The sequence below is a fragment of the Pipistrellus hanaki genome (genome assembly GCF_964339955.1).
Source record: "Pipistrellus hanaki genome assembly, chromosome: 11".
NCBI classification, from domain to species: domain Eukaryota; kingdom Metazoa; phylum Chordata; class Mammalia; order Chiroptera; family Vespertilionidae; genus Pipistrellus; species Pipistrellus hanaki.
In genome coordinates, this window is record NC_140513.1 from 26,765,354 (window position 1) to 26,791,090 (window position 25,737).

Genomic DNA, 25,737 nt, shown 5'->3' on the forward strand with positions numbered 1-25,737 from the left:
AATCCAGCCTAAATCGCGGGCCGAATGGTTTACTGAACAGTCATAAACTGACAATGTCATAAACTGACAGCGGAGTGCAGTGATGACAGCGCGGTGCGGGCCACATTGCAAGGCCTGGCGGGCTGGATTTGGCCCGCGGGCCTTGTGTTTGACACATGTGATCTAAAGGAATGGACCAATCCTGGAATAATGAGTGTATTTATATGTGCAGCTTCGGGGAATGAGGTGGAGAAACCTCTTTGGTACCATGAAACGAGAAGAAGAAAGGTAAAGGTTGTCTTGACAAACAGGCGTAGTCGTTGCCTAGGTAACCAGACAACTTTCGACTCTCTTCGCCGGCCCAGCCGGTCACTTCCGGCACTGAAGGCCTGGGCCGTGAGGTAACTTCCTGAACGGAGGGGAGCCCGTGCACTCGGATTGGCTAGCCTTCTCCTACTTGGACGGACATCCCGCCCTCCAGCTGTTCCGCGGTTGAGGCGGGGCGGAAGCGATGGCGGCTGTGACCGATGTGCAGCGGCTGCAGGCCCGCGTAGAGGAGCTGGAGCGCTGGGTGTACGGACCGGGTGGGGCGCGCGGCTCGCGGAAGGTGAGCGGTTTGAGCCCAGGGGTCCCTTTCTGAGGCAGAGCGAGGGCGGGCTGCTGGCCTGTGCCTCGGGATGGATGCCGTGCCAGTCCCGTCGCCTACCGTCCGGCCTTTGAAATAACAAAGGTCCGAGACCTCCCGGAGCACTTTGGACCCCCTGGGTCCATGCCCTTGCAGGGAACTGCGGGGTATTAGGTATTAGGCCCGTCTGAAACGGGCTCAGGATGAACCCTAAGACTCTGCACCTGCCAGCTGGGGAGACCTGACACCCTCCGGAAGCTGGCTAGCGAGAGTTTCAGAAAGAGCTGCAGCCCACGAAGCCCTTTGTCACGAAGCCCTGTGTAATTAATTGCTAAGTGAATTGTGCAGAAGGAGGTCCATGGGATTAGAGGAAGCAGAGCAGAGGTGCTTAAGAAGGCTCCGGGGCGCGGGAGGGGGGGTTGCCGGGACGGGGCGGGGGGTGGGGGGTAAGAGATGAGGTCACTGGGATTAGGAGGGGAAAGGATTGGACACTGGGTTTTTCGATATGGACTGGCACTTCTTCACACCAGTAACTGAATTTTGACAACTTTGAAGCCTAATCGCCCTCTTATCCCCCTTTTTACTATGGGAAGACCTTTTACTGAAGGTGGAGTGTCAGGGATGTCCTGGATTTAAGTGCATCAGAGGCAGTGATATCTGTACACCCTTGTGGAATTAGTGGGTAGCAGCAGATTGTGCCCCATTTGAGAACAGACTTCTCAAAACATTTTCTCCCTTAGACATCTATGATGCTTACCCTCATGGTTTTCCTTCTACAAGAATGGCTGTGCTGCTCAGTTTTATTTGCCTCCCCATATATTTGAACCTTGAATTTTGGGTGAGATCATTTACTTCCATTGCCTCTCCATCTATTCAGCCCTTTAATATTGGGATTCCTCATCCTCTACCCTTAACGTGTAGGTAGGTTCAGTCAGAGAGGTGGGAACCAGAGAATATACACTGAGTGGCCAGATTATTATGATCTCGGAATACATAATAATCTGGCCACTCGGTGTATATCCTATATAATAATCCTATATAATAAAAGGCTAATATGCAAATTGTTTCCTCAATCAGGAGTTCCACCAGCAGGCAGGCTGGCCAACCACCCATGTCTCCTCCCTCTGGCCAGGCTGGCCGGACCCCACCCATGCACGAATTCATGCACCGGCCCACTAATATATATATATGTACTGAGTGGCCAGATTATTATGTGTTCAAAAATCATAATAATCTGGCCATTCAGTATATAGTATATGCCAGTGTCCCATAAACTGTAAAATAGTTCATTATCTCGCCAATCAAACTAGAAACTCCCCCAAGGAGTACATGATTATCTCCCTGTTCACACTGAGGATTCCTGGAAAGTAGAGTTACATCTCCTTTAATACAGGAGAAAGTGACCAACCTAGATTTCTGGGGCAAAGAGGTTTGGGGGTCTGAGGGAATGAGGATTCTTCATATCTTCCAAGCCTTGAACCAGGTGGTGCATCTTGGAAATAACTTTCACTCCCCTTACAGGTGGCTGATGGCCTGGTCAAGGTGCAGGTAGCTTTGGGGAACATTGCCAGTAAGAGAGAGAGAGTGAAGATTCTCTACAAAAAGAGTAAGTTTCAGTCGGGCGCCTGCCTGCCTTTTTCTTTCCCATGCCTGTACTTCCTGAGGACTGGCCGGGTTCTTCAGCCCCTTAGGTCATTGGAGTTGCCCTTTGGGGATAGAATGTGCAGATGTTTCCCTGCTGAAATGGTGAATGGGGGTACGCTTTCTATTTTGTGGTAAAACTTCAAGCCCATGGCAGTGTCCCAAGTGATGGGATAAGAGCTCTGACTGAGAGATCCCTTTGGTGAAGTATGGAGAACAGGTATGGGATTTCCACAGGCAAGATCTCGAGGCAGGAAATGAATTAGCCACCAGAGTTCTACCTTTGGCTCAGCCAGGCCTTTTTGGTTGTGTCAGAGCTAGCAACCTGCTCAGTAATTAGAAATCAGATAAAGCTCTGGTTGTCTTGGTGGCACTGAGGGGCGAGGGGCCTTCCACCCTTGGTGAACATAGGTCAGTGAGAATACCGAGGGCCCCAGGATACTCCAAGCTCTAAAGTTTGAGGTCAGCCAGCAGGTGATCAGAGGGGAGAGACAGGGAAGTATGGATAGGAGCCCTGGTAGAGGCCCTGCTAACAGACACTGTAGGCGTCAGCTCCTCACTGAAGCCTCTCCCCAAGGTGGACCATTCCCCCAATATCCTTCCTAAAACAGACCCTCACTCCCCAACCCGAATCCGTTTTCCATCTTGTACTTTTCTAGTTGAAGACCTGATCAAATACCTGGATCCCGAGTACATTGACCGCATTGCCATACCTGATGCCTCTAAGCTGCAGTTCATCCTAGCAGGTGTGCATGTGCCTCTGGGGATGCGGATTGTGGGGGAGTTTGGGCACAGAGATGGCCTCCCTGCCAGTGCTAATGGGTAAAGCCCAGGGAACTGCTGTCTGGAATTCTGGCCATCGGCTGGGCTGAAGCTGGGGTGGTCCTGTGGTTCTTGAGTAGCTCTGGGTGTGGGATGCTTCTGAACCACCTGGAGGCCATGGTGCTAGCCCCAGGGGGAGTGACTCCAGTGTTCTATCAGTGGTTTATCTCTAGGATTTTCCTTTAGAATCTTTCCCACTTCTGCTCGCAGGGGACCTTCTAGGAAAGGGAGGAGCAGAGAGCATTGCATTTGGGAGAGGAAAATATTGGCATGAGTTTCTACATCTTTTTTTTTTTTTTTTTTTTTTCATATGAGAAAGCTCTGGGATTTCAGAGTTCTAGGCAATGTCTGCTCATCAGATAGTCAACCACTCTATGAGGCAGGGTTTTCCAAGCACCTGTGCTTGTTCATTCTTTGAAAAGATGTTTAATAATCATCTATTGCATCAAATTCAGAAAATCTTCTCTTGCACTAACTCTTTTTTTAAAAATATATATATATATATATATTATTGATTTTTTACAGAGAGGAAGGGAGAGGGATAGAGAGTTAGAAACATAGATGGGAGAGAAACATCGATCAGCTGCCTCCTGCACACCCCCAACTGGGGATGTGCCTACAACCCAGGTACATGCCCTTGACCGGAATCCAACCTGGGACCCTTCAGTTCGCAGGCCGACGCTCTATCCACTGAGCCAAACCGGTTTTGGCTCTTGGACTAACTTTTGAATCCACCCTCTCCATCCCTCCCTTTGGCTGCTGCCTCAGTGTTCATCCACTCACACTTGAACGGTTACAGTTTCCCAAGTCCTCTTGACCCTAGCAATTCCCTTCTTGCATGTGGTCCAGTGTCATCTTTCCAAAACACATTTCCAACATGCCACTTTGTCTGCTGAGGAACTTCAGTGTCTCTTTCTCTCTCTCCTTGCCAGGATAAAGTCCTAAGTCCTTAGCCTGCCACTCAAAGCCTTCTGCAGTTTGCTGGATCTCCCCTCCCATCCAGCTGTTTCCTGTGCTCTCCTTTGACCAGTTCAGCAAGTTAAATTTTTTTTCCTCTGCTAATTGACAAGCACTCCTGCCTCCAGATGTTTGACATAATAGTCCTCCCTCCTTCGGTGCCCTTCCCACTCTTTGCAACCATTGAAATCCCCTGCACAGGGCCATGCTGTCCTTATTGGACTCTTCTGTCACTGCCCCAGTTCTCCAGAGCCTCTGAGCAGAACCGGCCTGGCAGTGGCCACGCCTCCTCTTTCAGACCCTTCTTTCCCAGGAGCCCTGAGTGCAGGGTCCTAAGTCCGAAGTACTTTGTGTCCTGTGGCCTCCGAGGGGCTCACTGAGTTTGTTGAGGCTGGAGGAAGAGGCCTTCAAGTTAAAAATTGGAGAAAGGTTGGATTTGGAGAAACTTAGAGGCTCCTTGGGCTCAAGATGGGTCAGACCAGAGGCATTCAGGGAGGTTGGGGGCAGAATGGGGGAATGTGCCCCTTGAGGAGGGGGCAGTGGCTCCAAGCTCCAGGACCTGGCCATCTCCCCTGCCAGGATCTCAGCCTCCTGCATTGGAGTAGCAGTGCCTAGGCTTGCCTCATTGCCACTATCTTGTCTGTTTCCTCCTCAGAGGAGCAGTTTGTCCTCTCCCAGGTTGCACTTCTGGAGCAGGTGGAGGCTTTGGTGCCCATGCTGGACAGCGCTCATATCAAAGGTACTCCTCCACTATTCCGCCTGGGGAGGTGGGTGGATGGGCAGGACTTCCCTGTGCCTCAGGCTCCCTGGGCTCAGGCTAGGTCTGCTCCTTGTCTTTATCTTTTTTTTTTTTTCCTTTTCATTTTTAACCCTTATCTAAGGATTTATATATTTTTTAATTGATTTCAGTAAGGGAGGGGGAAAGAGAGAGAAACTGATTGGTTGCCTCCCATATACACCCCGACCAGGGATTGAACCCACAGCCTGGGTATATGCCCTGATCAGAAAGTGAACCCATGACCTCCATGGGATGCCGCTCCAACCAACTGAGCCACACCACCAGGGCCCTTATCTTTACCTTGAACCTGGCGGCTACTTGCCTTCTGCGTTGGGATTAGAAATTGCCAAGGCAGAACCCCGCCAATTTTGGCCTAAGGATAGCAATGTAAGCCCAGCAGCCCCGACTCTGAGGATGCCTTCTGCCTTTTATCCCACCTCTCAGCACCTGTCTTTTAGGGTGCTGCAGAGCCCAGCTTTTACTGTCAGAGTCTCTCTGCCAGGTATGTGAATGTGTGTGAATTCCTCCTGCCACGCTGCTGAGAGCAGTCTCTGTGCCTGGGTTTTGACAAGCAGACAGTGACTTTAATTGAATCCAGATATCCATCCTGTCTGTCTCTGGAGGTATTTCTCCCAGCTCCCCCTCCCCGCCCCTGGTGAGCTCCCTGCTGAGCCTCTGACAGCCTTAGGCTTTGGGCCTGGCGTGGTGGCCAAGGCTTTGGGTATTGGATCTCAGGTGGCCAGCGTAGGGACCTGGCACTTATCCTCAGCCCACCCGCAGGCACCCTGTCCCCTCCGTCAGGCAGACCTGGTCCCACTGGCCGAGAGCAAAGGGACAGGTCCCACGATAGGCAAAGCTCTTTTTACCTGCCGCTGCTTCTGATGCTGGAGTGGAGGTATGGGGAACCTCTGGGGACCCCGAGGTTTTGTCTTCTGGGGGCCGGTATCTTCCCCTCCTTCTTGGGTCCTAGAATATGACTGGCCTGAGCAGGGCGTCCTACCACCTCCTCCAGCTGCAGCGGTCGATGAAGCCTGGCGTTTGTTTAGTTTCTCCACTCAATACTCTAATCCTGCCAAAGACCTAATAGACTATTGAGCAGTCTCGGGGGGAGGCACAGGCATCATCGGGCAGTGTGCGTTGTGTTTTACAGCCGTTCCTGAGCACGCCGCCTGCCTGCAGCACTTGGCCCAGATCCACATCCAGCAGCAGGTATGGGGGGAGAGAAGGCGCGGGTGGTGAGGCTCCGAGTCCCCACCCCAGCCGCCGGGGGAAACAGCCTCGGGCTCCCCTGATATCAGCTCCCGCGGAAACTTGGGGATCTATCCTTTATTTTCCATCAGCCTTAGAGAAGGGAAGGCACTCTGCTAGAGCCACATCCAGGTCTCCTGCCTCCCAAAATAGGGTTACCCTGAAACACCAAAAGGTTGAGTTGGGAGGTATCCAAGAATCCCTGGGGATGGTGTATCCTTGACTGTGGGTGGAGAAGCTGTGTGTGTGTGTGTGTGTGTGTGTGTGTGTGTGTTTTACTATTACCAGGCTTTGTTGTAAATTCAAAAAGGGTTCAGAAATAGGGGAGGGGGTGAGGTGAAGATGTTTCCTTGAATGTGCAGTCCATTCCTCCTTCCATCAGCTTTAAAACTGCTGTTTGTGCACCCATTTTGTGGCCTCAGAGTACCCCTTTAGAAATTTGCTTCTTTTGGCTCTGGGGTTAAGCATCGCCTGTCTGGGGGGTGAGGGGCCCTGATGAGGCCGGAAGGTTGTGGGAAACGAGGGCTTTGTCCATCTCCTTCCTTTTCCACCCTTAACTCCGCAGGACCAGTGTGTGGAGCTCACCGAGGAGTCCAAGGCTCTCCTGGAGGAATACAACAAAACAGTATCCTTTCTGCTCTGCCAGGCCCCTGAGGAGTTGTCCAGAGCCCTGTCCTTTTCTCCCATCTTTAGCTCTGTCTCTCAGCCCATCCCAACCAGCTCTATTCCCCTGCTCCCCCACCCTTTTGGCAGATGCAAAATATCTGCACCACCTCACTCAGACTCCTGTTTTCACCTTAACTTGCAACTAGACAATGCTTCTCTCCAAGCAGTTCGTGCAGTGGGATGAGCTTCTTTGCCATCTAGAGGCCGCCAAGCAAGTGAAGCCAGCAGAGGAGTGATGGCTGCTGCCCATCCCACGGTGGGCCAGGGCAGCCAGGCTCTGGGGCCCTGTGCCAGCCTCCCCTCTCTTAGGGCAGAGGCAGCTCTGTATTTATTGGATTCACAGCCTACCTGTCTGCACTCAGATGGGGCCCTGGGGTCACAGGTCAGGCTGCTTTGCATACCCCCCCCTCATCAATGTTCTATTCCAGTGACAATAAACTGTACAGATCACCGGAGGAGTGTGCCGGATTCTTGGTCTAGGATGGGGATGGGATGAGGATGGGGGTGATGGAGGGCAGTGTTGTCAACCTTCGTAGTGGCTGAACCAGGAGCTGTACTCATCCAGGTCTAGCTTGCAGGGAGTGTAGGGCTCTCAGGACGAATGCTCTCATTTGATTAGTGTGAGTGGAACATTCACTTACGTATCTATTTATCCCACATTTCCCAATTATCCCTCTTTATGTATGATTCCATGCCAGGTGGGGAGGATACAGTTAGGGTCCACCTGATCCCTGCTCTGCACAGGCTAGCTGTGAGATAGTCGTGGAAAAGGGCAGTCCCATCAGGTGGACACAAGAAAAGGATGGAGGAGGCAGCCCTAGGCGATATGCAGGGTCTTTGAGAGCCCAAGGAGCAGCAGGTGCAAAGGCAGAAAAAGCCCCTAAGTTTCTTAATTGGTAGCCTTCTTGGTAAGAGGTTTGGACCCATTAAGGAATGAGAAGGACTCATGAGAAAGAGCAGAGATTAAAATTGTCACCTCATTCCACCAAGTGTTTGCTGCCCCCTTGTGGCCTCAGGAAGTGCTGTGGCTCCAGGCTCCTTTTCAAAGGCCTGCCCTGTCATCCCACCTCTGCTGTCTCAGGCATCTCAAATTCAGCTTGTCCGAAACAAGTCTGGAGCTGGGAGTCATCCTAGGCCCTTACCTCCTTTGTCCAAAAAGTCACCAGCTTCTCACCGTGCATACCTCCTAATATCCCAACTTAATCTGCATTTCTCCATTCCCACTGCCATTTTTCTGCTTCGTTCACTAAATAATTTAACAAACATTCGGGTACCTGTTATAAGCCCGGCACCTGAGTGTCTCAGTGGTCACATCCCCAGGACCCAGGGGCCTGTGAATCACTAGCGATTACGGCCAGGTTCTTCCCCCTCCTTCCTTCAATGCAGCCAGAGTGAGCTGTGCACACGAGCTATGTTGACTGGCCCCTGAAGAAAACTCCCTGGCCCGCTAGTGCCCAGGAATGAGGTCAAAGCGCAGAACTCGGCGACCAAGGCTCCGCCCACGCAGCAGCCACTCTAGATGGAGCCTCATGCCCCTGTCCAGAGTGAAGCCTTTGCTATTGCGGTGTGCTCAAGTAGCAGCGTCATGCCTGCTAACGTGCAAAGGCCAAGACCTTCCCGTCCTTCAGATGCGGGGCGCCTCCTCCCGCCCCAGTAGGAGTGCCCCTTCCCCAGGCGGGACACCATAGACAGAGCGTGCTTTGGATCCCTAGACGTCCCAGACGTCCCGGCCATTCCGGCCGAACTTACTCCTAGACTTCCTGGTCACCCAGTCTACCGCAGCGGCTCCGCGGGTCCCGCCCCTCAGGCCCCGCCCCGCCAAGACCACGCCCATCACACCAGGCTCCGCCCCGTCCATCATACTGGGCCCCGCCCTCCTCAGATCTCGCCCCGCAGGCACCGCCCACCACAAAAAACCACGCCCCCAGGATAGGCCCCGCCCACCGGCATGCGCGGTCCCGTGGCCTTGGCGCGCTCCCGGCCCGCGCGCCATCTTGGCTCTGGATCGGGCTTGAGGCGGCACAGTTGCGGCGGTGAGAGCCGGAACCTAGTGGGTTGGGGGTCACCTGGAGGGGAGGGCGGGCAGGAGAGGCCGGCGTTGGGCCGTGCGGCCTGCAGGATCTGGGGCGACCTGTGGCGATAGAGGCAGCCGAGCCGGCGGGCCCGACGCCTGGAGTTCCCCAAGCAAGTCCGCGCCCGCCACTCTCCCCCCATTCCATGGGGTAGGGTGACTGGGAATCTCGGGGTGAGGGGTGCTCGACCCTGTTCTGGGGATTTCGGTGCGACGGAGGGGTTAGTTCTGTCTTTGAGGGTTTTTAAAAAAATAATTTATTGTTGAAAGTGTTACATACGCCCCCTTTTCCTCCCCATTGACTCCTAGCCCGCCCTGGCCCCAGCCCTTCCCCTTGTCCGTGAATTATATATCGATACACACTAGGGCTTCGGTTGATCTCTTCCCACCCACCCTTGAGGGGCATTTGACCGGGGCTCTTGTCTCTGCCTCGGAGCTTGAGGGGATTTGGACCTTTCTTTTCTTCCTTTTTAAAATATATTTTATTGATTTTTTACCGAGAGGAAGAGAGAGGGATAGAGAGTTAGAAACATCGATGGGAGAGAAACATCGATCAGCTGCCTCTTGCACATCCTCTACTGGGGATGTGCCTGCAACCAAGGTACATGCCCTTGACCGGAATCCAACCTGGGACCTTTCAGTCCGCAGGCCGTCGCTCTATCCACTGAGTCAAGCCGGTTTTGGCTGGACCTTTCTTAAAGAGCCCAGTGCAGTGGGAATTTGGTCCAGCCTCTGGCAGAGGGAGGGTTATGGCCCTGCCGGGGGAATGGGGTGTGTGAGGTACAGCCCTTCCCAAGGTGAGGCAGGAGTGGTCCCTGTTGGTTGTCTTGTTCCTGGAGATCGGGGATGCGGAGCGGGGCTCTGTCTGGGAGAGCCAGGGCACACTGCTGAGCATTCATCTGGTTCTTCCTTGCAGTGGGCAGTGAGAGTCAAGGCTACAGCCAGCAGGATGGAGCACTACCGGAAAGCTGGCTCTGTGGAACTCCCGGCGCCGTCCCCGATGCCCCAGCTTCCTCCTGATACCCTGGAGATGCGGGTCCGAGATGGCAGCAAAATCCGCAACCTGCTGGGGCTGGTGCTGGGTCGTTTGGAGGGCGGCGGCACGAGACACGTGGTGTTCTCAGGTTCCGGCCGGGCTGCAGGGAAGGCTGTCAGCTGTGCTGAGATCGTCAAGCGGCGGGTCCCAGGCCTGCACCAGCTTACCAAGCTGCGCTTCCTGCAGACTGAGGACAGCTGGGTACCAACCTCCCCGGACACAGGCCTAGATCCCCTCACAGTGCGCCGACATGTGCCTGCAGTGTGGGTACTGCTGAGCCGGGACCCCCTGGACCCCAATGAATGTGGCTACCAGCCCCCAGGGGCGCCCCCTGGCCTGGGCCCCACACCTAGCTCCAGCTGTGGCCCCCGACCCCGAAGAAGGGCTCGAGACACGCGGTCCTGAAGACCGGCTGAGCAAGCTATTCTCCAAGCCCGAACGTCTCTGACAAGCCTCTAACTGCTCAGCATCCCCAACAAGACTTGAATCCACAGAGTGGGCCTCCCTGTTCTGATTCCCCTTCCCTCTGGCATATGGAAGGGGCTGCTACAAAGAGTGACAGGTGTGGGGTCTCAGCTGGCTTACTCTGCCTTCCATACAGTGCCCCTGATCTGCCTTCAGACAGAGGTCCAGGGAGAGGGTTAGGAAATAAAGGTTTTGCTGTTTGTCTGTCTGATGAGCCGCCTCTGCTTGGTCTGCTATGTGGAAATGGGGTTAAGGGGGTGGGGGTCTCTGCCCTTGTCCCCCAGGAGCTCACAGGCCGGACAGAGACAGGAAGTGTAGGCTCAGGCTATTGCTGGGAGGATCTAGAGTCGTTAACAAGCCTCAAACAGTAACCTGACTAGATCTAGATCTCTGGGTGGGTCTTCTGGGTGCTTTGGGCTGGTTTAAGGACTCTGCCTGGGCGGACATTTTTCTCCGTCTGTGGCATATATAATAGCGGTTATGATTATGGTCTCAGGCACTAGACTGTCTAGATTTGAATCCTGATTCTGCCTCTAGATTATTAGTTACTGCTTGGTGCCTTAGTGTTCTCATCCATAAAACAGGATATAGTGCTTACCTCACAGGGTTTTTATGAGGATTGAATGTAGAAATACACACGTAACTCTTAGACACTACCTGGGCTTGTAGTGCTATGTAAATATTAATTGCCAAATTATTAATGCTCACCTCACAAATGCGCTTTTTCTTTTTTTAATTTTTAAATATATTTTATTTATTTTTTATAGAGAGGAAGAGAGAGGGATAGAGAGCTAGAAACATTGATAAGAGAGAATCATCGATCAGCTGCCTCTTGCACACCCCTTATTGGGGATGTGCCCGAAACCAAGGTACATGCCCTTGACGGGAATCCAACCTGGGACCTTTCAGTATGCAGGCTGACTCTCTATCCACTGAGCCAAACTGGCTTCGGCAAATGTGCTTTTTCTTATCTTAAAAACACACCTTCATCTCATATCTGCCCTTCAGGTTTCATCTTTGCTTTTTTACCCCTGGCTGCTCCTTTTCTGTCTCACATTGGCTTTAGACTCTTAGATTCACCATGGTCAGGTCAGGGGCATGAGGGAAGAGGTAAAGATTGCAATGGGAACCAGGGGCTGCAGGGACCAGAGCAGGATTGTGGGCCGTGGTGGACTTAGTGAAGAGGTGAGCCAATTGGGTCTCCCACTGAATTTTTTTTTAAATTACATTTGAAAAAAATTACATTTGATGTTCAAAATATTAGTTTCAAGTGTAAAGCTTAGTGGTTGGACATGACTTAGGAAGTGATCCCACTGGATTTTGGGGTCTCCAATGTATCTAGTAACCTGGGTGTTCAGTCACCAGGGAAGCACAAAGTTAGGGTTCTTCTGGGCTCATGTTGTAGCAGAATGGGCTCAGCAATTTGAGTATTGAAGTGATGTTTGGCTGAGTGCGGGCAGGAGGGGTTGAGATGTTGGTGAAGACAGAGCTGGGGGGACTTGAGGCCTCAGTAGGGCTTAGAGCAGGAATGAGGAGACCACAGGACCAGCAGGTTGTGGTCAAAACTGAACACTGCTTCACCCTTTGCTTTCTGAGGTATGTTCCCAGAGTGATGAAGACGCTGAGGGAGAGGCAGGTGATGGAGATTCAGGGGTTATTAGGAGAGATGGGGGAAACTCAGCAGCTGCCTGGCCAGGCTTCTCAAATGTAGGGGGTCATGAAACACCCAGTATACTCCTAGCACTGTGGTGATGACTCAGGTGTCTTGCTACCAACAACTGCCAGACTTCTCCCTATGCTCTTTGTGGCTAATCCAGGTGTTTTGCTTGTTGTCTTTTTCTGCATATTGTCTTTTCTCTGAGCATTTCCACTGGTGTGTCTTCGACCATCAACAGCTCTTTGAGTGGCATTGGTCCCCAGAACTTTGGAACCAGGCTACTTGCAGACTGTTGGTCTTTGGCTCAGCATCCCATCCTGATCCAGAGTGGAATGATCGTGTGGAATAAGCATGGTGACTGTGGTGAAGGAACGATTCAGTAAGGTGGCATTACAAGCTCCGGGTGTTCTAGGAGGGGCTCCCAATTAGGTGGCTCATCATCAGAGGACCATCTGGGATCTCCAGGGTGATGGTAGGGGTAGTGCAGAGAGAAACAGCTGGGGTCAAGATCTCTTGGGAAGAACAGTGTCTGCAACTCAGAGAATCAGGAAATAGGCCACAGGCTGAGGAAGGGATGGATGGCTAGTGATTCTGGGTTTTTTTTCCTCTCCTTGGCCTTTATAGGGCCCAACTGGGGCCTAGAGAAGGGAATGTGGGGAGGGAGCAGAGAGAAGGGAGGCCTTTGGAGGTTGGAAAGAGTTTTCGTTGTGTATAAGTGCTGATTCAGGTATTTGGGCTTTTGTTTTTTGTTTTTCACTTTCTACTCTATTGTTAAGCCACTGCAGTATGGCATTTTCCTCCAACATTTTTATTTTTTAAGAAAAGGTTATGCATGCCAGCTGGCATGGTTCAGTGGTTGAGCGTCAACCTAAGAATCAGGAGGTCACAGACACATGCCTGGCTCAATCCCCAGCGTGGAGTATGCAGGAGGCAGCCAATCAATGACTCTCTCTTATCATTGATTTTTTTCCCCCCTCTCTCCCTCTCCCTTCCTCTCTGAAATCAATAAAAATATATTTTTAAAAAGGAAAAGGTTATGCTACTTCTAAACAGCTCTTTCAAGAAGTTGGATTGTGAATTGGTGGAGAGAGGTGATAAATAGCTGGAGAGGAATGTAGACTAAGTGAGAATTTTATTTTTAATGAGTTGGCAGAGATTTGAACATGTTTGCAGTCTAATGGACAAAGCTTCTGATTTTCCTTATCCTGGCCCCTCACCCCATTTTTTTTGTCTTTTAGAAAGAAAGACAAAAAATATATAATTTACTTCTTCAGTGTTTTTGTTTATCTGTCTCCTCCTGATGAGAATGTTAACTCCAAATGGGCAGGAATTTTTGCTTTGTTAATTTTTTTGTTAATCCTCACTGGAGGACATTTTTCTGTAGATTTTTAGAGAGAGAGTAGAAGGGACAGAGGCTGGTAAGAGAGACACAGAGAGAAATATCTATGTTGAGAGATTGATTACTTCCCGTACATGCCCTGACCAGGGAAGGGGATTGAGCCTGCAACCGAGGTATGTGCCTTTGACTGGAATTGAACCCAGGACCCTTCCGTCCACAGGCTGATGCCCTATCCACTGAGTCAAACAGGCTAGGGCTAACCTAAGGATCTTGAACATAGTATGTGCTTGATAAATATTTAATGAGTGAATGAATGAATATTGAGCCTCCAAGTATGTCACCACACCCAGATCTCATCCCATGCCCATTTTAGAGGGAAAGATCCAAATTAATTCACTGGATTGCCTTAAAGGATCCCCTTGATTGGTCATTGCCTTGGTTTGATCTCCTTGGACCCTGGGCTTTGGTCATATTAATGCCTCACTCTTCCCACATGACATGAGATTTTTCTGCCTCTTTGCTCTTCCCATTCTGTCTATCTGGAACTCATCAAGAATGTTCAAGGGAGCCGAAACCGGTTTGGCTCAATGGATAGAGCGTCGGCTTGGGGACTGAAAGGTCCCGGGTTTGATTCCAGTCAAGGGCATGTACCTTGGTTGCGGGCATATCCCCAGTAGGGGGTGTGCAAGAGGCAGCTGATTGATGACTCTCATCGATGTTTCTAACTCTCTCCCTTCCTCTCTGTAAAAATCAGTAAAATATATTAAAAAAAAAAAAGAATGTTCAAAGGATACCAGTGCTAGGCTTTGAGCATTCCTCGGGGCCTACCTCCCCACTCCCCTCTGTTTGCCTAGATCACCAGCCTGGAGCTCACGGATCAGGCCTAGTTCTATTAGTATAGAATATCTCCAGCTCACACTTGGGTGTTTGCACTGGGGTCATGTCTAGTTGCGCTTCTGAGTCTGGCCACCAGGTGGTAGCATTCCCAAAGGGATACCCATTCCTTCCCTTTGCTGTCTGCAGAGGTCCCCATAAACATCAAGACAGAGAGGATAGTCTGGGCTTGAAATTTGGCCCTTAGTGGGCGCAGTAACCTCTCAGTTATTCAACAAATAGTTAATGATCACCCATAATGTAACAAATATCACTGGGTTTGGAACCTCCAGTCCCATGAAGATTATAATCACATATACTAGTATGGATAATTTCACTATTGGTGTTTTGAGTTTAGAGATTAGGGTAGTTCACTAGACTTCAAGGGTTCAGAGCCCCTTGTCCAGTCTTTAGGGACAGGCAAAAAAGAAGAGGAAGTGATGCTTGTATAGAATCGCGAGGAAGAGAGAAGTGGAAAGGGCATTCTGGGTAAAGTGCAGGCATGAACTAGGACATAGAGGTGAGAGGAACAAAGAAGTGATCACTGGAGTTTGAGGTTCAAGGCAGGAGCTTGAGGAATGAGGCTCAGACGTGAGTGGGGACCAGACTGGAAGGACCTAAGTGTCTGGCCAAGGAGCTTGGACTTTTTCTTTAGGGTAATGGAAAGTCACTGAAGGCTTTAAGAAGGAAGTGATATCAAAAATAAGATTAGTATTAGGTAGCTCTGGCTGCTATAGTGTGGAAGGTGGATTGAGGGCACAAGGCAGGAAGAACAGTGAGGAGGCTGTCATAGGGATCCAGGGGGAGATGGTGAAACCAAAATATGGCTGTATCAGGCCCCAGAGAAGCCCTGCCCCGCCCACAAGAATTTTCAAGACCTGGCACTTTGAAAGGATTCTTGGCCCAGCACCCTCTCCCCCACCCTTTGAGCTACTGCAGTCCTTCCTTTTGGCTCTACTCTAGCTCTGATTATTCTGGCTAGAACCCGGGGCTGCCGTTTCCAGAGGGAGGCCACAGTGTCCTAGGTTCCTCTCTGTGGATCTGTCAGCCCTGAGCTCAGCCTACACCCCAGTGGTCCTTTCATGCACTCCCTTCTTTGTCAGAAGCACCCAGATAGACGTGTGACTTAGGAGCCTCCTCCACCAGGGAGCCAGGGTGAGCATTGGTCACTCCCTGCACCAGAGTTCCTGTGTACACACATGTGAGCACATGTGAGTGAGTGCATGCATGCACGTGTACCATTGGCAATACTCATGCTGAGGGAAGGGCACCCCAGGCAGGCAGAGGGGCATCACCTGAGGAAGGGTGTGGAGGTAGGGGAGTGCAAGGCATTGCTTGGGGAGGAAGGGGGAATGTAGTTGGCAGGCTCTGGCAGGGACAGGTCAGAGCCTGTGGGGGGTGGGGCGGTCTGGAGCCATGGCCACGTACTGCATGCAGGGAGCACCAGAGCCAGGTTTTGAGCAGGGACTGGGAGAGTCACCTTCACTCACAGTCTCATGAATATGCACAGAACCTGTTGAATTATGCAGAAAGAAAGGATGTAAATGTATATGCAAATTTGGTGCTGCCCTCCCTGTTGCTATGGAAACCAAAGAAAAGCAAGGGGGGCCCACACCCTGGGGAAACCCGGCTGGAGAGACCGGAGAAAAGGAGACTCTCCCCTGTCCTTCGCTCCTCCCGTTCCTGCTGTTTTGATCTCTTTCTTTGCCTGACTCTGTCTTTGTCTCCCTTTTGCCTTGCTCTCTCTCCATTTCTCTGCCTCTCTTGATCCTTCTGTCTTAATCTTTGTCTCTGTCTTTCTCTGTCTTCTCCCTCTCTATTTATCTCGCCTGTGTGTGTGTGTGTGTGTTTGGGGGTGTTTGTTTGTTTCTCAATCTCTGTCTGTGTCTGTATAGTTGACTCCATGTCACTGTTGTTCTGTGACTGAAACACTGTTTCTCTCTGACTTCATGTGTCTCCCTGTCTCTGTCTCTGTGTCTAATCCCATGGGTCTCCCTCCTGAATCTCTGCATCTCTGTGTCTCTGACTCACTTCTTTCTTTCTCTATATCTCTATTTTGGTGCCTGACTGTCTCTGATTGTGTCTATTTCTTGGTCTCTCCCATAGGTTCTCTTGCCTCTCTTTTGCTCTGAGCTGTCTCTTTTTGTTTTGTTTTGTTTTTTAAAATATATTATATTGATTTTTTACAGAGAGGAAGGAAGAGGGATAGAGAGTTAGAAACATTGATGGGAGAGAAACATCAACCAGCTGCCTCCTGCACACCCCCTCCTGGTACCAAGGTACATGCCCTCGACCGGAATTGAACCTGGGACCTTTCAGTCCGCAGGCCAACGCTCTATCCACTGAGCCAAACTGGTTTCCGTTCTGACCTGTCTCTTTGAGCCTCGTATCCCAATGCTTGTCTCTAACTGATGGGAAGACCAGGAAGCTGCACATCTGTCTTTGCCTGATGGGATGCTCCTCTCCTGGCACGGCTGCCCACGTGCTCGAGGGTTCCTAGGTGCTGTCCCCACATAAAATCCTGTTTCCGGTCTGGCCGTCACTGCTGTTGCAGGAGCTCTGTGCCGGGCCCAGGCTGGCCGCCAGGACACCAGGGCTCCTGTCCCAGCCTGTGCCTGCTGAGTGACCCTGCCTCGTGTTTCTCTCTCTCTGGATCCGTAGGCTCAGCTCTCTCTCTCTTTCTCTCCTTGAAGTTGGTGAGCACCTCGAGGCAATGATGTGTAGGGAATGGGAACTGGGAGACAGGTCTTAGTGGTTCACACACCTGGCCCTTTGCCCAAGGGCTGACGTGAGGGGTCTGGCCGGGGCCCAGGTATGGGGGTGTCTGGGGCTAGTTGAGACCAATCCTGGCCCCCAGAGAAGACTCTTCGCTGAGCCACAGAGTCAAGCAGGAGTCTTCCCACAGTCTGTCCCTGCTTCTGCCTGCTATAGTCTCAGCCATCCAATTCCCTATTTGAGCCCTTTTGTGTGCCCTGCCTTCATTTGCTTTATAGGGCTAGAGCACCTATAAATTTTGTTTTTTATTTTGTTTTTGTTTTTCCATTGCGAGGACATTTTCCCGTTGATTTTTACGGACAGCAAAAGAGAGAGGGAAAGAAAGAAACATTGATGTGAGAGAAATACATTGATTGGTTGCCTCCTGCACGCCCCTGACCATGGACCATGGACCATGGCCCAGGCCGGGGAGGAGCCTGCAGCCAACGTATGTGCCCTTTGGTTCACAGGCCGATGCTCTCTCCACTAAGCCAAACCGACTAGAGCACAGAGCACCTGTCCTACACCATCCTCTGCCTTCACAGGTCCACGGTGATATAGAAATTACATCTGGACTTTCCACGTCCCCCCTCCTTCACAAGAAGAGGCTCTTTGGTCCAGGTGGAGAACACAAGATTCTTCAGCCCCATAGTTTCCTGTCCCTGGCAGCCTCAGTTTGAAGATATAAAGCATATGCAGCTGCCAAAGTCATGGACCAAAGTTAACAGAGAAAGAGATAGAGACAAGAGAAGCTGGATCTACAGGGTTTGGGATGGGGTCTGGGAAGCTCAGGGCAGGACTTGGGATGAGGATGGGCCAGACTATTTTGAGGGCAAGTAAACCTTATGGAGAGGTGGAGGGCTTCTCCTTTTGGTTCTGGACTCTGGGCAGGTTGCCTTACCTCCAGGCAGGCATTAGACATGGGGGGTCTGGCGTGGGCCCAAGTGTGGGGGCGGCCAGTGCAGTCAGGGCAAGTCCCCCTTCCTCCAAGAGGCTGCCAGGCGGAGCCCCCAGCTTTCCTCCCCTTCAGAACGAACACAGACACAATCACTCTTCCCATCGACTGTGATTCACCCATGTTCAGGCCCAGGCGTGATCTTGCTTCCAGGAATTCCATGTTTGAATTAAAAACCTCCCAGACATCCCATTCCCCCCCACCTGGGCCAGTTGTGCCAAAAGGGGGTTGGAGCAGGGTCACACAGGGCTTCCTGGGGGTGGGGGTGGGGAGGTGGGCTTTAGACAGAGCCAGACGCAGGGAGAGAAAAAGGATCAGGAGAAAGGTAGAGAGACAAAGACTTCGAGGCAGAGGATAATGTAGATAGAGAGAATGGGGAGAAAGACAGGCAGCGAGAAGGAGAGACACAGAGACATCAGTGGGGAGAAAGCCAAAGCCTGCAGACGAAGGAGACTAGTACCCACCAGGCTGGTGCTAAACACTTGGCTGGATTACCTCATTTAATTGAATCTTCACAAGGGTCTTGGGAAATACGCACTGCCATGATGCCATTTCACTCCTGAGGCAACTGGGGCACAGAGACATTACATCACACGCCCGAGGCCACAAAGCAGTAAGTGGTGGAGTTAGGTATTTGAACCCTTTGCTCTACTGCGGAGCCAAGGCCACAGACAGATACAGAGATAGACGTGGGGACCGATTCTCATACCAGCACTCCTGGGGACTCTGGAATCCAGGAATCATCTGGCAGGGGGAGGGCCGGAGACATGAGGCTTCCTGTTCTTTCTGTTAGAGAGACACAGAGGGAGAGAGAGACAGAGAAAGACATCAGAGGAGAGAGAGAGAGAGAGAGAGAAGGGGAGCTCCAGGCCTCAGAATCTTTTCCTCCTTCCTGCCCCCCCCCCCCCCCCCCCCCCCCCCCCCCAGCGTGCAGCCTGTCCTGCTTGTGCTTCAGATCCGGCCTGCCAGCACCTTGCCCTGGTGGTGCCCAGGCTCTGAGACTCACTCTTCCTTCCCCACACACTGACCGAGCACCTGCTCGCTGAGAGGTGCTCCTGCCCCACATCTCCTACCTTTCCCTTCTCTTTCTCGATTGAGAAATCCTTTCCGTTGTCTAACTTCCACCCCCTGGGATACGTGCTGCAATAAAACATGGAGATTAGAATTTGGGGACAACTCGCCATATGGGGGGTAGGGATTCGTCTATCACACCCTGAGGTTGTCTGAGCACAGAGACGGGGTCTGGAAGGCTGGCTTTGGGTGCCTTCTCATTGGTTTGGGGAGAAGGGTCCTTGGCCCAGCTGGTGGGGGCCCGGGAGCCGAGCTGTCAGCAGCCGGGAGGATGGGGGAGAGAGGAAAACCAGGAGCTGTCCTGGGGGAGCTGGGGAGTCCACGTTTTGGTTTCTAATGTCTCAGTCCTGGTTTCAATTTCCGCCAGGGCCCCCAGGACTCCCTGACCACTGGAGGCTCCCCAGCCAGAGGAAGGCTCGGGCCCCTCCTGGGAAGGCCGGAAACCACGGCTCGGGGATGGAGGACTGGGGGCAGGGCAGCTCCTTTTCCCCCCGTTTCTTACCTCTTGGTCTGAGAGAGGACCCCAGACCCAGAAGGGCGCTGGGACAGCAGGAAGGCTGGGGAAGGAGGGGCCTGCACTGTGCTCTAGGCCCCTGGTGGAGGGTACACGTCAGCCAGCTCCATCGCACCAGCTCGGTCCCACTGGCCCCACCTCACTCCCAGCTGCTAAAACCCAGGGCCCGTTTTGGCCTCACCTGGCTTCTTTTTGGTCCTGTGACAACCACCCTGACTCCTGGCTCTTCTTGGACCTCTCTGTCTCCTTTTTAAAAAATCCTCAACCGAGGATATCTTTTCATTGATTTTTAGAGTGATTGGAAAGGAGAGCGAAGGACAGAGAGAAACATCGATCGATGTGAGAGAGACACATCAATTGGTTTCCTCCTACACGTACCCCAACCAGGGCCAGGGATCAAGCCTGCAACTGAGGTATGTGCCCTTGACAGGAACTGAACCCTTCAGTCCATGGGCAGACGCTCTGTCCACTGAGCCAAACTGGCTAGGATGAACCCCTCTGTCTTTTAATCACAGTTCCCAGGATTTCAGCTGTAACCCTTTCCTCCCCTCCCTTTCATCACACCCTCTCCCTGCTCCCAGCATCCGCATGGTGCCCAGTGTAAGACTTCGATGAATGCCCATGGCAACCAGCACCAGTACAGGAGCTGTTGAACAGGGACAACACACCTTCAGCCATCCAGTGAGCCCTCTCAGCTCCTCTGTTCTTCCCTCCTTGCCCCTTCTGGCCATCATCCCACAGACCCTTCAACTGGACATGTCAAGCCCCAACTCTCTCTCCTGCTCAGTCCAGCACTGCCATCTCCTAGTCTCTCATGCAAAAACCCGAGAGTCATCTGTGTTTTTGTGTGCAATGCTTCCTCTGTGCCTGGCACACAGTAGGTGCTAATAAATGTCTGTTAAACTGAATTGAATTCTCTTTTCTCTTTTGGACTCCCTGCCACCCCCCCCCCCCCCAATCCCCTACCGCCCATCTCTATCTGTTTCCCTGGGCCTGGGTATCTGTGGCATTGTCTTCAATTCTTTAATTTTTCTCTGTCTAATAAAACACAGAAGTTGAATTTCAAGCGAGGGGGGGGTAGGTTGAGAACCTTTTTTCTCTCCCCCCCCTTCCCCTGCCCCAGGAGAATACAGGCTGGCTGGGAATGGAGCCGTGAAAGACGAAGGGAGGGAACCAATCTCGGGGCCACATGGCCACCAGTTCGTCAGTCCTGTCTGGAAACCCCAGCCCGTTATCAGGGAGGCAGCTTTACCGCAGCAGGGATCAAGATCAGACTCTGGGCTGGCCCTGGAGGAAGTCAGTTCTTTGAAGACATATGCCTCCTCCACGAAGAATGGGTAGTGGAGGAGATCAGGGCCCACTGGGGTGGGAAGAGAGGGAGAGGAGGAGGGAGAGAGGGGGAAGGGAGGGACTTTGTGCTTCTGAGCAGGGAATTAGTTTCATGCAAATTTTTGCAATACAAACTGAAAAACTGCATCTGTGATTTTACAAGTCCGGGTCTCTGTTCCCACCTTCAAACACATGTGCTCGTAGGCCCCTAGTTTCCCCATCCTCCCTTGTGCCTCTCCTCCTCTGGATCTCTACCCCTCCTCTGACGATCTGCTTCTCTTTCCAGACTTAACCCAGACCACAGGGTCACTCAGGAGGAGGGTTCTTGGGAGAGCAGACCCTGAACTAAGTGTCTCGGGGCCCATTCTCCATGTAAACTGTAAAGAGTGAGAGGGGTCATGGGAGCACATGGAGAAGATGAATCTGAGTGCCTCCTGACCTCTGTCGTGAGCCCTATGGCCCTGCCCCAGGTCAGGCTGGAGGTCCCTCGCCTATGGGTCACTGCAAATACCTCCTCCCTGGCAGCCCACTTCCAGCCGTAGCCTTTCTCACCACCCTTTCTCAATGACCTCTCTAAAACAAAAATCAGGTGTCACTCCTCACCTACTTTATGCCTTTCCAGGCCTGCGTAGCCTTGGCAACAAAGGTGCTTTAGGATGTGGTCTGGAAGCCACTCAGCCTGCCTTCTGGGTCTCTGTTTAATCCCCGGCTGGATACCAAGCCCTGTTTCCACCCCTCGAGGCTGCGAAGCACCCAGCTGGGCTTCCTCTCCGTGCCTGGGACTTAACTCCCAGGTCCATGTTGTCCTGCTTGCTTGCTTGCTTGCATCATTCATTATCAGTTTAAAAATATTTTCAGTGTCAGGAGTCCCTGTTTTCTGGCAGACCTAGCTCAGAGGTTTCAGAGGATGGAGCTCACAGGCATCACACAAGTAACTAGGTAGTAAATGCCATACTACTATAAGGAAAGAGTATGGCGCCATGGGAGAGGACAAAGGGGCTTTACCCAGGCTTCTCTTAGATGACACCTGTTGCCTGAGGGGGCTATGGGGTTAGCCACTGCATTCTCACACGGATAAGTTATATCCTCACCTATTCTGGTTGGTATATAACTTATCCATCTTCCCTGACTAGAATGGGAGTCCCAGGAGAGCAGGGGATGTTAAAATATTTTTTAGGCAAAAAGTAAACAGTAAAATGCACAACATTTAAGTGCACAGCTCAAATGTTGACATGTTGTACACTGGTGCACCCCTCCCCCCCACACACTCACGGATAGCTGCAATTCCAGCTTCTATCTCCATAAATGAGTTTTGCCTGCTTTTGAGCTTTATATAAATGAAATCACTCAATATATATTCTTTTATGTCTGGTTCTTACCCCCCCCCCTTTGCTTAACATTTTGTCTGTGAGCTTTATCCAGTTTTGTTGTGTGTAGCTATAGTTGATTCTTTTCCATTGCTGCTGTTCTATCACAATGCATGCATCCATTTTAATTGTTTCCAGTTGGAGGCGATGATGAGTAAAACGGCTATGAATGTTCTTTGTGAATCCTACAATAAGTTCTTTTGGGTATGTATCTAGGAGTGGAATCGCTGGGTCAGGGGGTATACACATGTTCAGCTTAGCAGATCTTGCCAAACAGTTCTTCAAAGTGGTTGTACCAACTTATCCTTGCACCAGCTGAGTGTGGAGTTCTAGCTGCTCCACCTCCTTGATAGGACAGGGATTTTTAAAAATATATATTTTATTGATTTTTTTTTTTTTTTTTTTTTTTTTTTTTTTTACAGAGAGAAAGAGAGAGGGCTAGAGAGTTAGAAACATCGATGAAAGAGAATCACTGATCAGCTGCCTCTTGCACACCCCCTATTGGGGATGTGCCCGCAACCAAGGCACATGCCCTTGACCGGAATCGAACCCGGGACATTTCAGTCCCCAAGCCAATGCTCTATCCACTGAGCCAAACTGGTTTTGGCAGGACAGGGATTTTTTTATTAGTTCAGTGCTGTGTCCAATCACTTAGATCAATGCCTGGCGTGTAGTAGGTGCTCAATAAATATTTATTGACTTCCTCATGAACGGGGGAGCCACCAGCATTCCCGGGTCCTGCTCTGGCCCTGGCACTAACGTGCTGTGTGACTCTGGGCAGGTGACGCTCCCTTTCTGAGCTGTTTCCCTCTCTGCAGCTCCAGGAGATCCACACGAGGGGCTTGGCCGTCCACGGCCAGCTGTGTGCTGTGAAAGCTGGATACCTGCTTATTCACTCACGCCACTTATGTTTGTTAAGGTCCTACTATGTACCAGGACGGTGAGGGCAGGACCTGTGACAGCCCCTGTCAGGTTAGCCAAAACCGGGGGTCACTGTCCATCTTGTCCCCATGTCATCCCCCTGGAGCCTGCCCCACCTCCCTCTGTCCAACCCTGACCCCGGGGGGAGGGGGTCTGGAGCAAGCGTGTGGATGGAAAATGTGATTAATAATCAAAAAAACATCCGAGAGGAAGAGACCAGGAAAACAAAGGCTCCTTGCCCAGGGGAGGGGGGCCATGTCCTGGGCGTTGGGACAGCTCCGGCCGCCCTTCCTGCCGCCCTTTCTGGGAAGCTGCCACAGGAGTGGGTCGTTTTAGCCAAAAGTGGGGGGGGAGAAAAAGCCACCCTAATTATTTATGAAAAATATGCCCCCCCCCCATGTAAATTATGCTTCCCCGGGGGCTATCCCCTATTCTGTTATTTCCATCCGAGCGGTCCCCCTGCTTGGGCAGGCTGGGGGACCCTGGAGACACTGGGCTGGGGGGCAGAGGAGAGATTTCAACATGAAATGTTTTGTTCATTAACAGAGAACTTAGGGGGAAATTCCCTTCTTGCCTGGGCCTCAGCAGCCCAGGCAGATACTCAAAAGCTATTATATTTGAAAAATAAGAAAGAATCTGGGCCACAGAGTGAGGTGGGGGCTTGTGGTGGGGGCGGGGGGCAGGCACAGACGTTCTCTCCCCTCCTCTCCTCTTAGACTCTTGACTTGCTGGGGTTTCCAGGGGCTTAATCCTCCCTCCTTCCGGAGATTTTAACCTCCGTGTCTCAGGTTGTCCTCAAGAGCCTCCTTCTTTGCAAAAACAGAAGGGACTGGGGGTTAGACTAGAGTTAGAACTTCCAGCTAAGGAGGGAGGAAGGATGTTAAGGAGAAGGAGGGGAGGCCTTGGATCTCTCAGATAATTTGGAATTCTGAGAGAATATATTGGGATCCGTTGGCAGCAGATCTGGGGGCGGGGGGCGGGTATGCGGTCTGGAACAGGGGTGAAATCACCTCTTTTTATCAGGGTGGCTTTCGAGGTGAGGAGTGAAGAGGAGCCAGCTCCAGGGAAATTAGGGGCAATAATTCCAGGCTGGCTGCTTCCATTCTCCCTTCTGGCCTTCGCCCTCGCCTATCCTCTCTACCTTGAGGGAACCTTTGCTGTTTTCTGGTGCCAGAGGCTGGGAAGGTCAGGGCACTCTTAGGTGGAGGCTCAGATGATTCCAGAGGATGGGTGTGTTGTGAGTGGGCCCATCCCAAGGCTGGTGCTGGGAGCCCTCTCAGGATGGAAGCACGTCGTCCCAGGGGTTGGGGGGCTGGGCTGGACCCCGAATGTGTGTGTGTGTGTGTGTGTGTGTGTGTGTGTGAGTGTGGGTGCTCTGGGCCCCCCTCCCTCGCTCGGCCTAGGGCTGTGTCAGGATCGGATTTCTCGGCGCCTGGAGCCTCCGAGAGGCCGAGCTGTTCCCGGGCCTCGGCCAAGCCGCCCCGGGCGCTGGCACTGCGTGAGGAAGCAGGGGGGTGGCGAGGAGGAGCGAGGGGGGGTGGCGAGGAGGAGCGAGGGGGAGCTCCGAGGGTGTTTACGTAACCGCCTCCCGGAGCCCGCCCCAGCCCGCCAAACCCGGCGTGGGACTGGGACTGTGTGTGACGGGGAGCGTGTGAGCCTGTGCGACGTGCGCTGTCACCGGCTGAGCACACGGCTGGGTGACTGTGTCTCGGGGTGCGTATTAAGGATGGATAAGAGTGGGGATTGGGGAGTTTCGCCCTCCAGGGACCTCCGGCTCCCAGCCCCAAGCAGGGGACCCTGACTCCCAGGGTGCCACGTCGTCGTTGAGGTTAAATAGAGGCGTTTGGCTCCTGGAGACGGGGCGTGTGACTTTACCTGGGGATGTGCTTGACATTCGCAGGAAAGACACAGAGCAGCCTATGCCTGCGCGTGTGTCCCTGAGTGGCCAGGTATGTGGGTGCCCCGTGGCACAGCAGGTTAGAAATGAGCACCGTTTTGGAAGGAGAACTGGGAAAGGTAGACATGGGAGGAGGGCCTCTCCTTCCTTTAGGACACACATCGGCAGGAACGGGGCAGGGTCCTTGTTGCCCAAAGGCTTGGGGTGGCACAGTTGATTCCTGAGGTGGGAGGAAGAGGGAGGCGGTGAGAAGTTGATTCCTGAGGGCGGGGGGTGAGAAGTGTTCCAAAGTTAGGTCACCTGCCAGGGTGGAGGAGGGTGGAGAGCCTTCCCTAATGGTGGGAATAAAGCTCCAGAAATCCTACGTCCAAGAGAACTTCCCCCAGTTTCCCCAAGGCCTTCTAGGGTTATCGAACATGAGACCCCCATCACTTGCAGGGCACAAGGACTTCCAATTGGGGGCATTGTTTCCTGCTGCCCCTTATGGGAGAGGCATGGGGTAGATGGAATGGGACTGGGGGAGGGTGTCCGTTAACTGGGGTTTGGCTTGAGGATGGGTGAGAGAAGGGGGCTGGTGCAAAGCTGGGGAGGAGACAAAGCCAGAACCTGCCAGGGCTTTTCAGCTCCGTCTAAGAAGCCTGGCTTTGCCCCGCCCAAGCAGTGAGGTCCCTGGAGGAGGGTTCAACAGGGAGGTTTAGGAAGCTCAGGAGCTCATGTGCAGATAAGTCACTGGAGGCGGCGGGAGCGGAAACACAGGAGTGATCTGTTGTCC

The 25,737-nt window shown here is 52.3% G+C and overlaps 3 protein-coding genes across 3 annotated transcripts in view; all 3 read left to right on the plus strand.

Moving 5' to 3' along the window:
• The first annotated feature begins 390 nt into the window (after positions 1–390).
• On the plus strand, positions 391–7,167 carry DCTN3 (dynactin subunit 3). Its single transcript, XM_084897924.1, has 7 exons — positions 391–586; positions 2,126–2,210; positions 2,905–2,991; positions 4,680–4,763; positions 5,953–6,011; positions 6,616–6,675; positions 6,863–7,167. Exons 1-7 carry the CDS (start codon positions 491–493, stop codon positions 6,950–6,952), a joined length of 561 nt encoding a protein of 186 aa, XP_084754050.1. The 5' UTR covers positions 391–490; the 3' UTR covers positions 6,953–7,167.
• A 1,436-nt stretch (positions 7,168–8,603) lies between these two features.
• Positions 8,604–10,499, plus strand: RPP25L (ribonuclease P/MRP subunit p25 like). Its single transcript, XM_084897925.1, has 2 exons — positions 8,604–8,749; positions 9,704–10,499. Exon 2 carries the CDS (start codon positions 9,737–9,739, stop codon positions 10,226–10,228), a length of 492 nt encoding a protein of 163 aa, XP_084754051.1. The 5' UTR covers positions 8,604–8,749; positions 9,704–9,736; the 3' UTR covers positions 10,229–10,499.
• Positions 10,500–24,688: 14,189 nt separating this feature from the next.
• The window catches only part of CNTFR (ciliary neurotrophic factor receptor), a 43,767-nt gene continuing 42,718 nt past the window's right edge, over positions 24,689–25,737 (plus strand). Inside the window, exon 1 of the mRNA XM_084897927.1 lies at positions 24,689–24,781. The gene's annotated coding sequence lies outside the window, so the exon portion shown is untranslated. The remainder of the gene's footprint in view (positions 24,782–25,737) is intronic.

Coding starts and splice junctions, on each gene's coding strand:
- RPP25L (XM_084897925.1), top strand. CDS start 9,737: ATGGAGCACTACCGGAAAGCTGGCTCTGTGGAACTCCCGGCGCCGTCC.
- DCTN3 (XM_084897924.1), top strand. CDS start 491: ATGGCGGCTGTGACCGATGTGCAGCGGCTGCAGGCCCGCGTAGAGGAG. Junction 587..2,125: donor GGGCGCGCGGCTCGCGGAAG/GTGAGCGGTTTG, acceptor CTCCCCTTACAG/GTGGCTGATGGCCTGGTCAA. Junction 6,676..6,862: donor TGGAGGAATACAACAAAACA/GTATCCTTTCTG, acceptor ACTTGCAACTAG/ACAATGCTTCTCTCCAAGCA.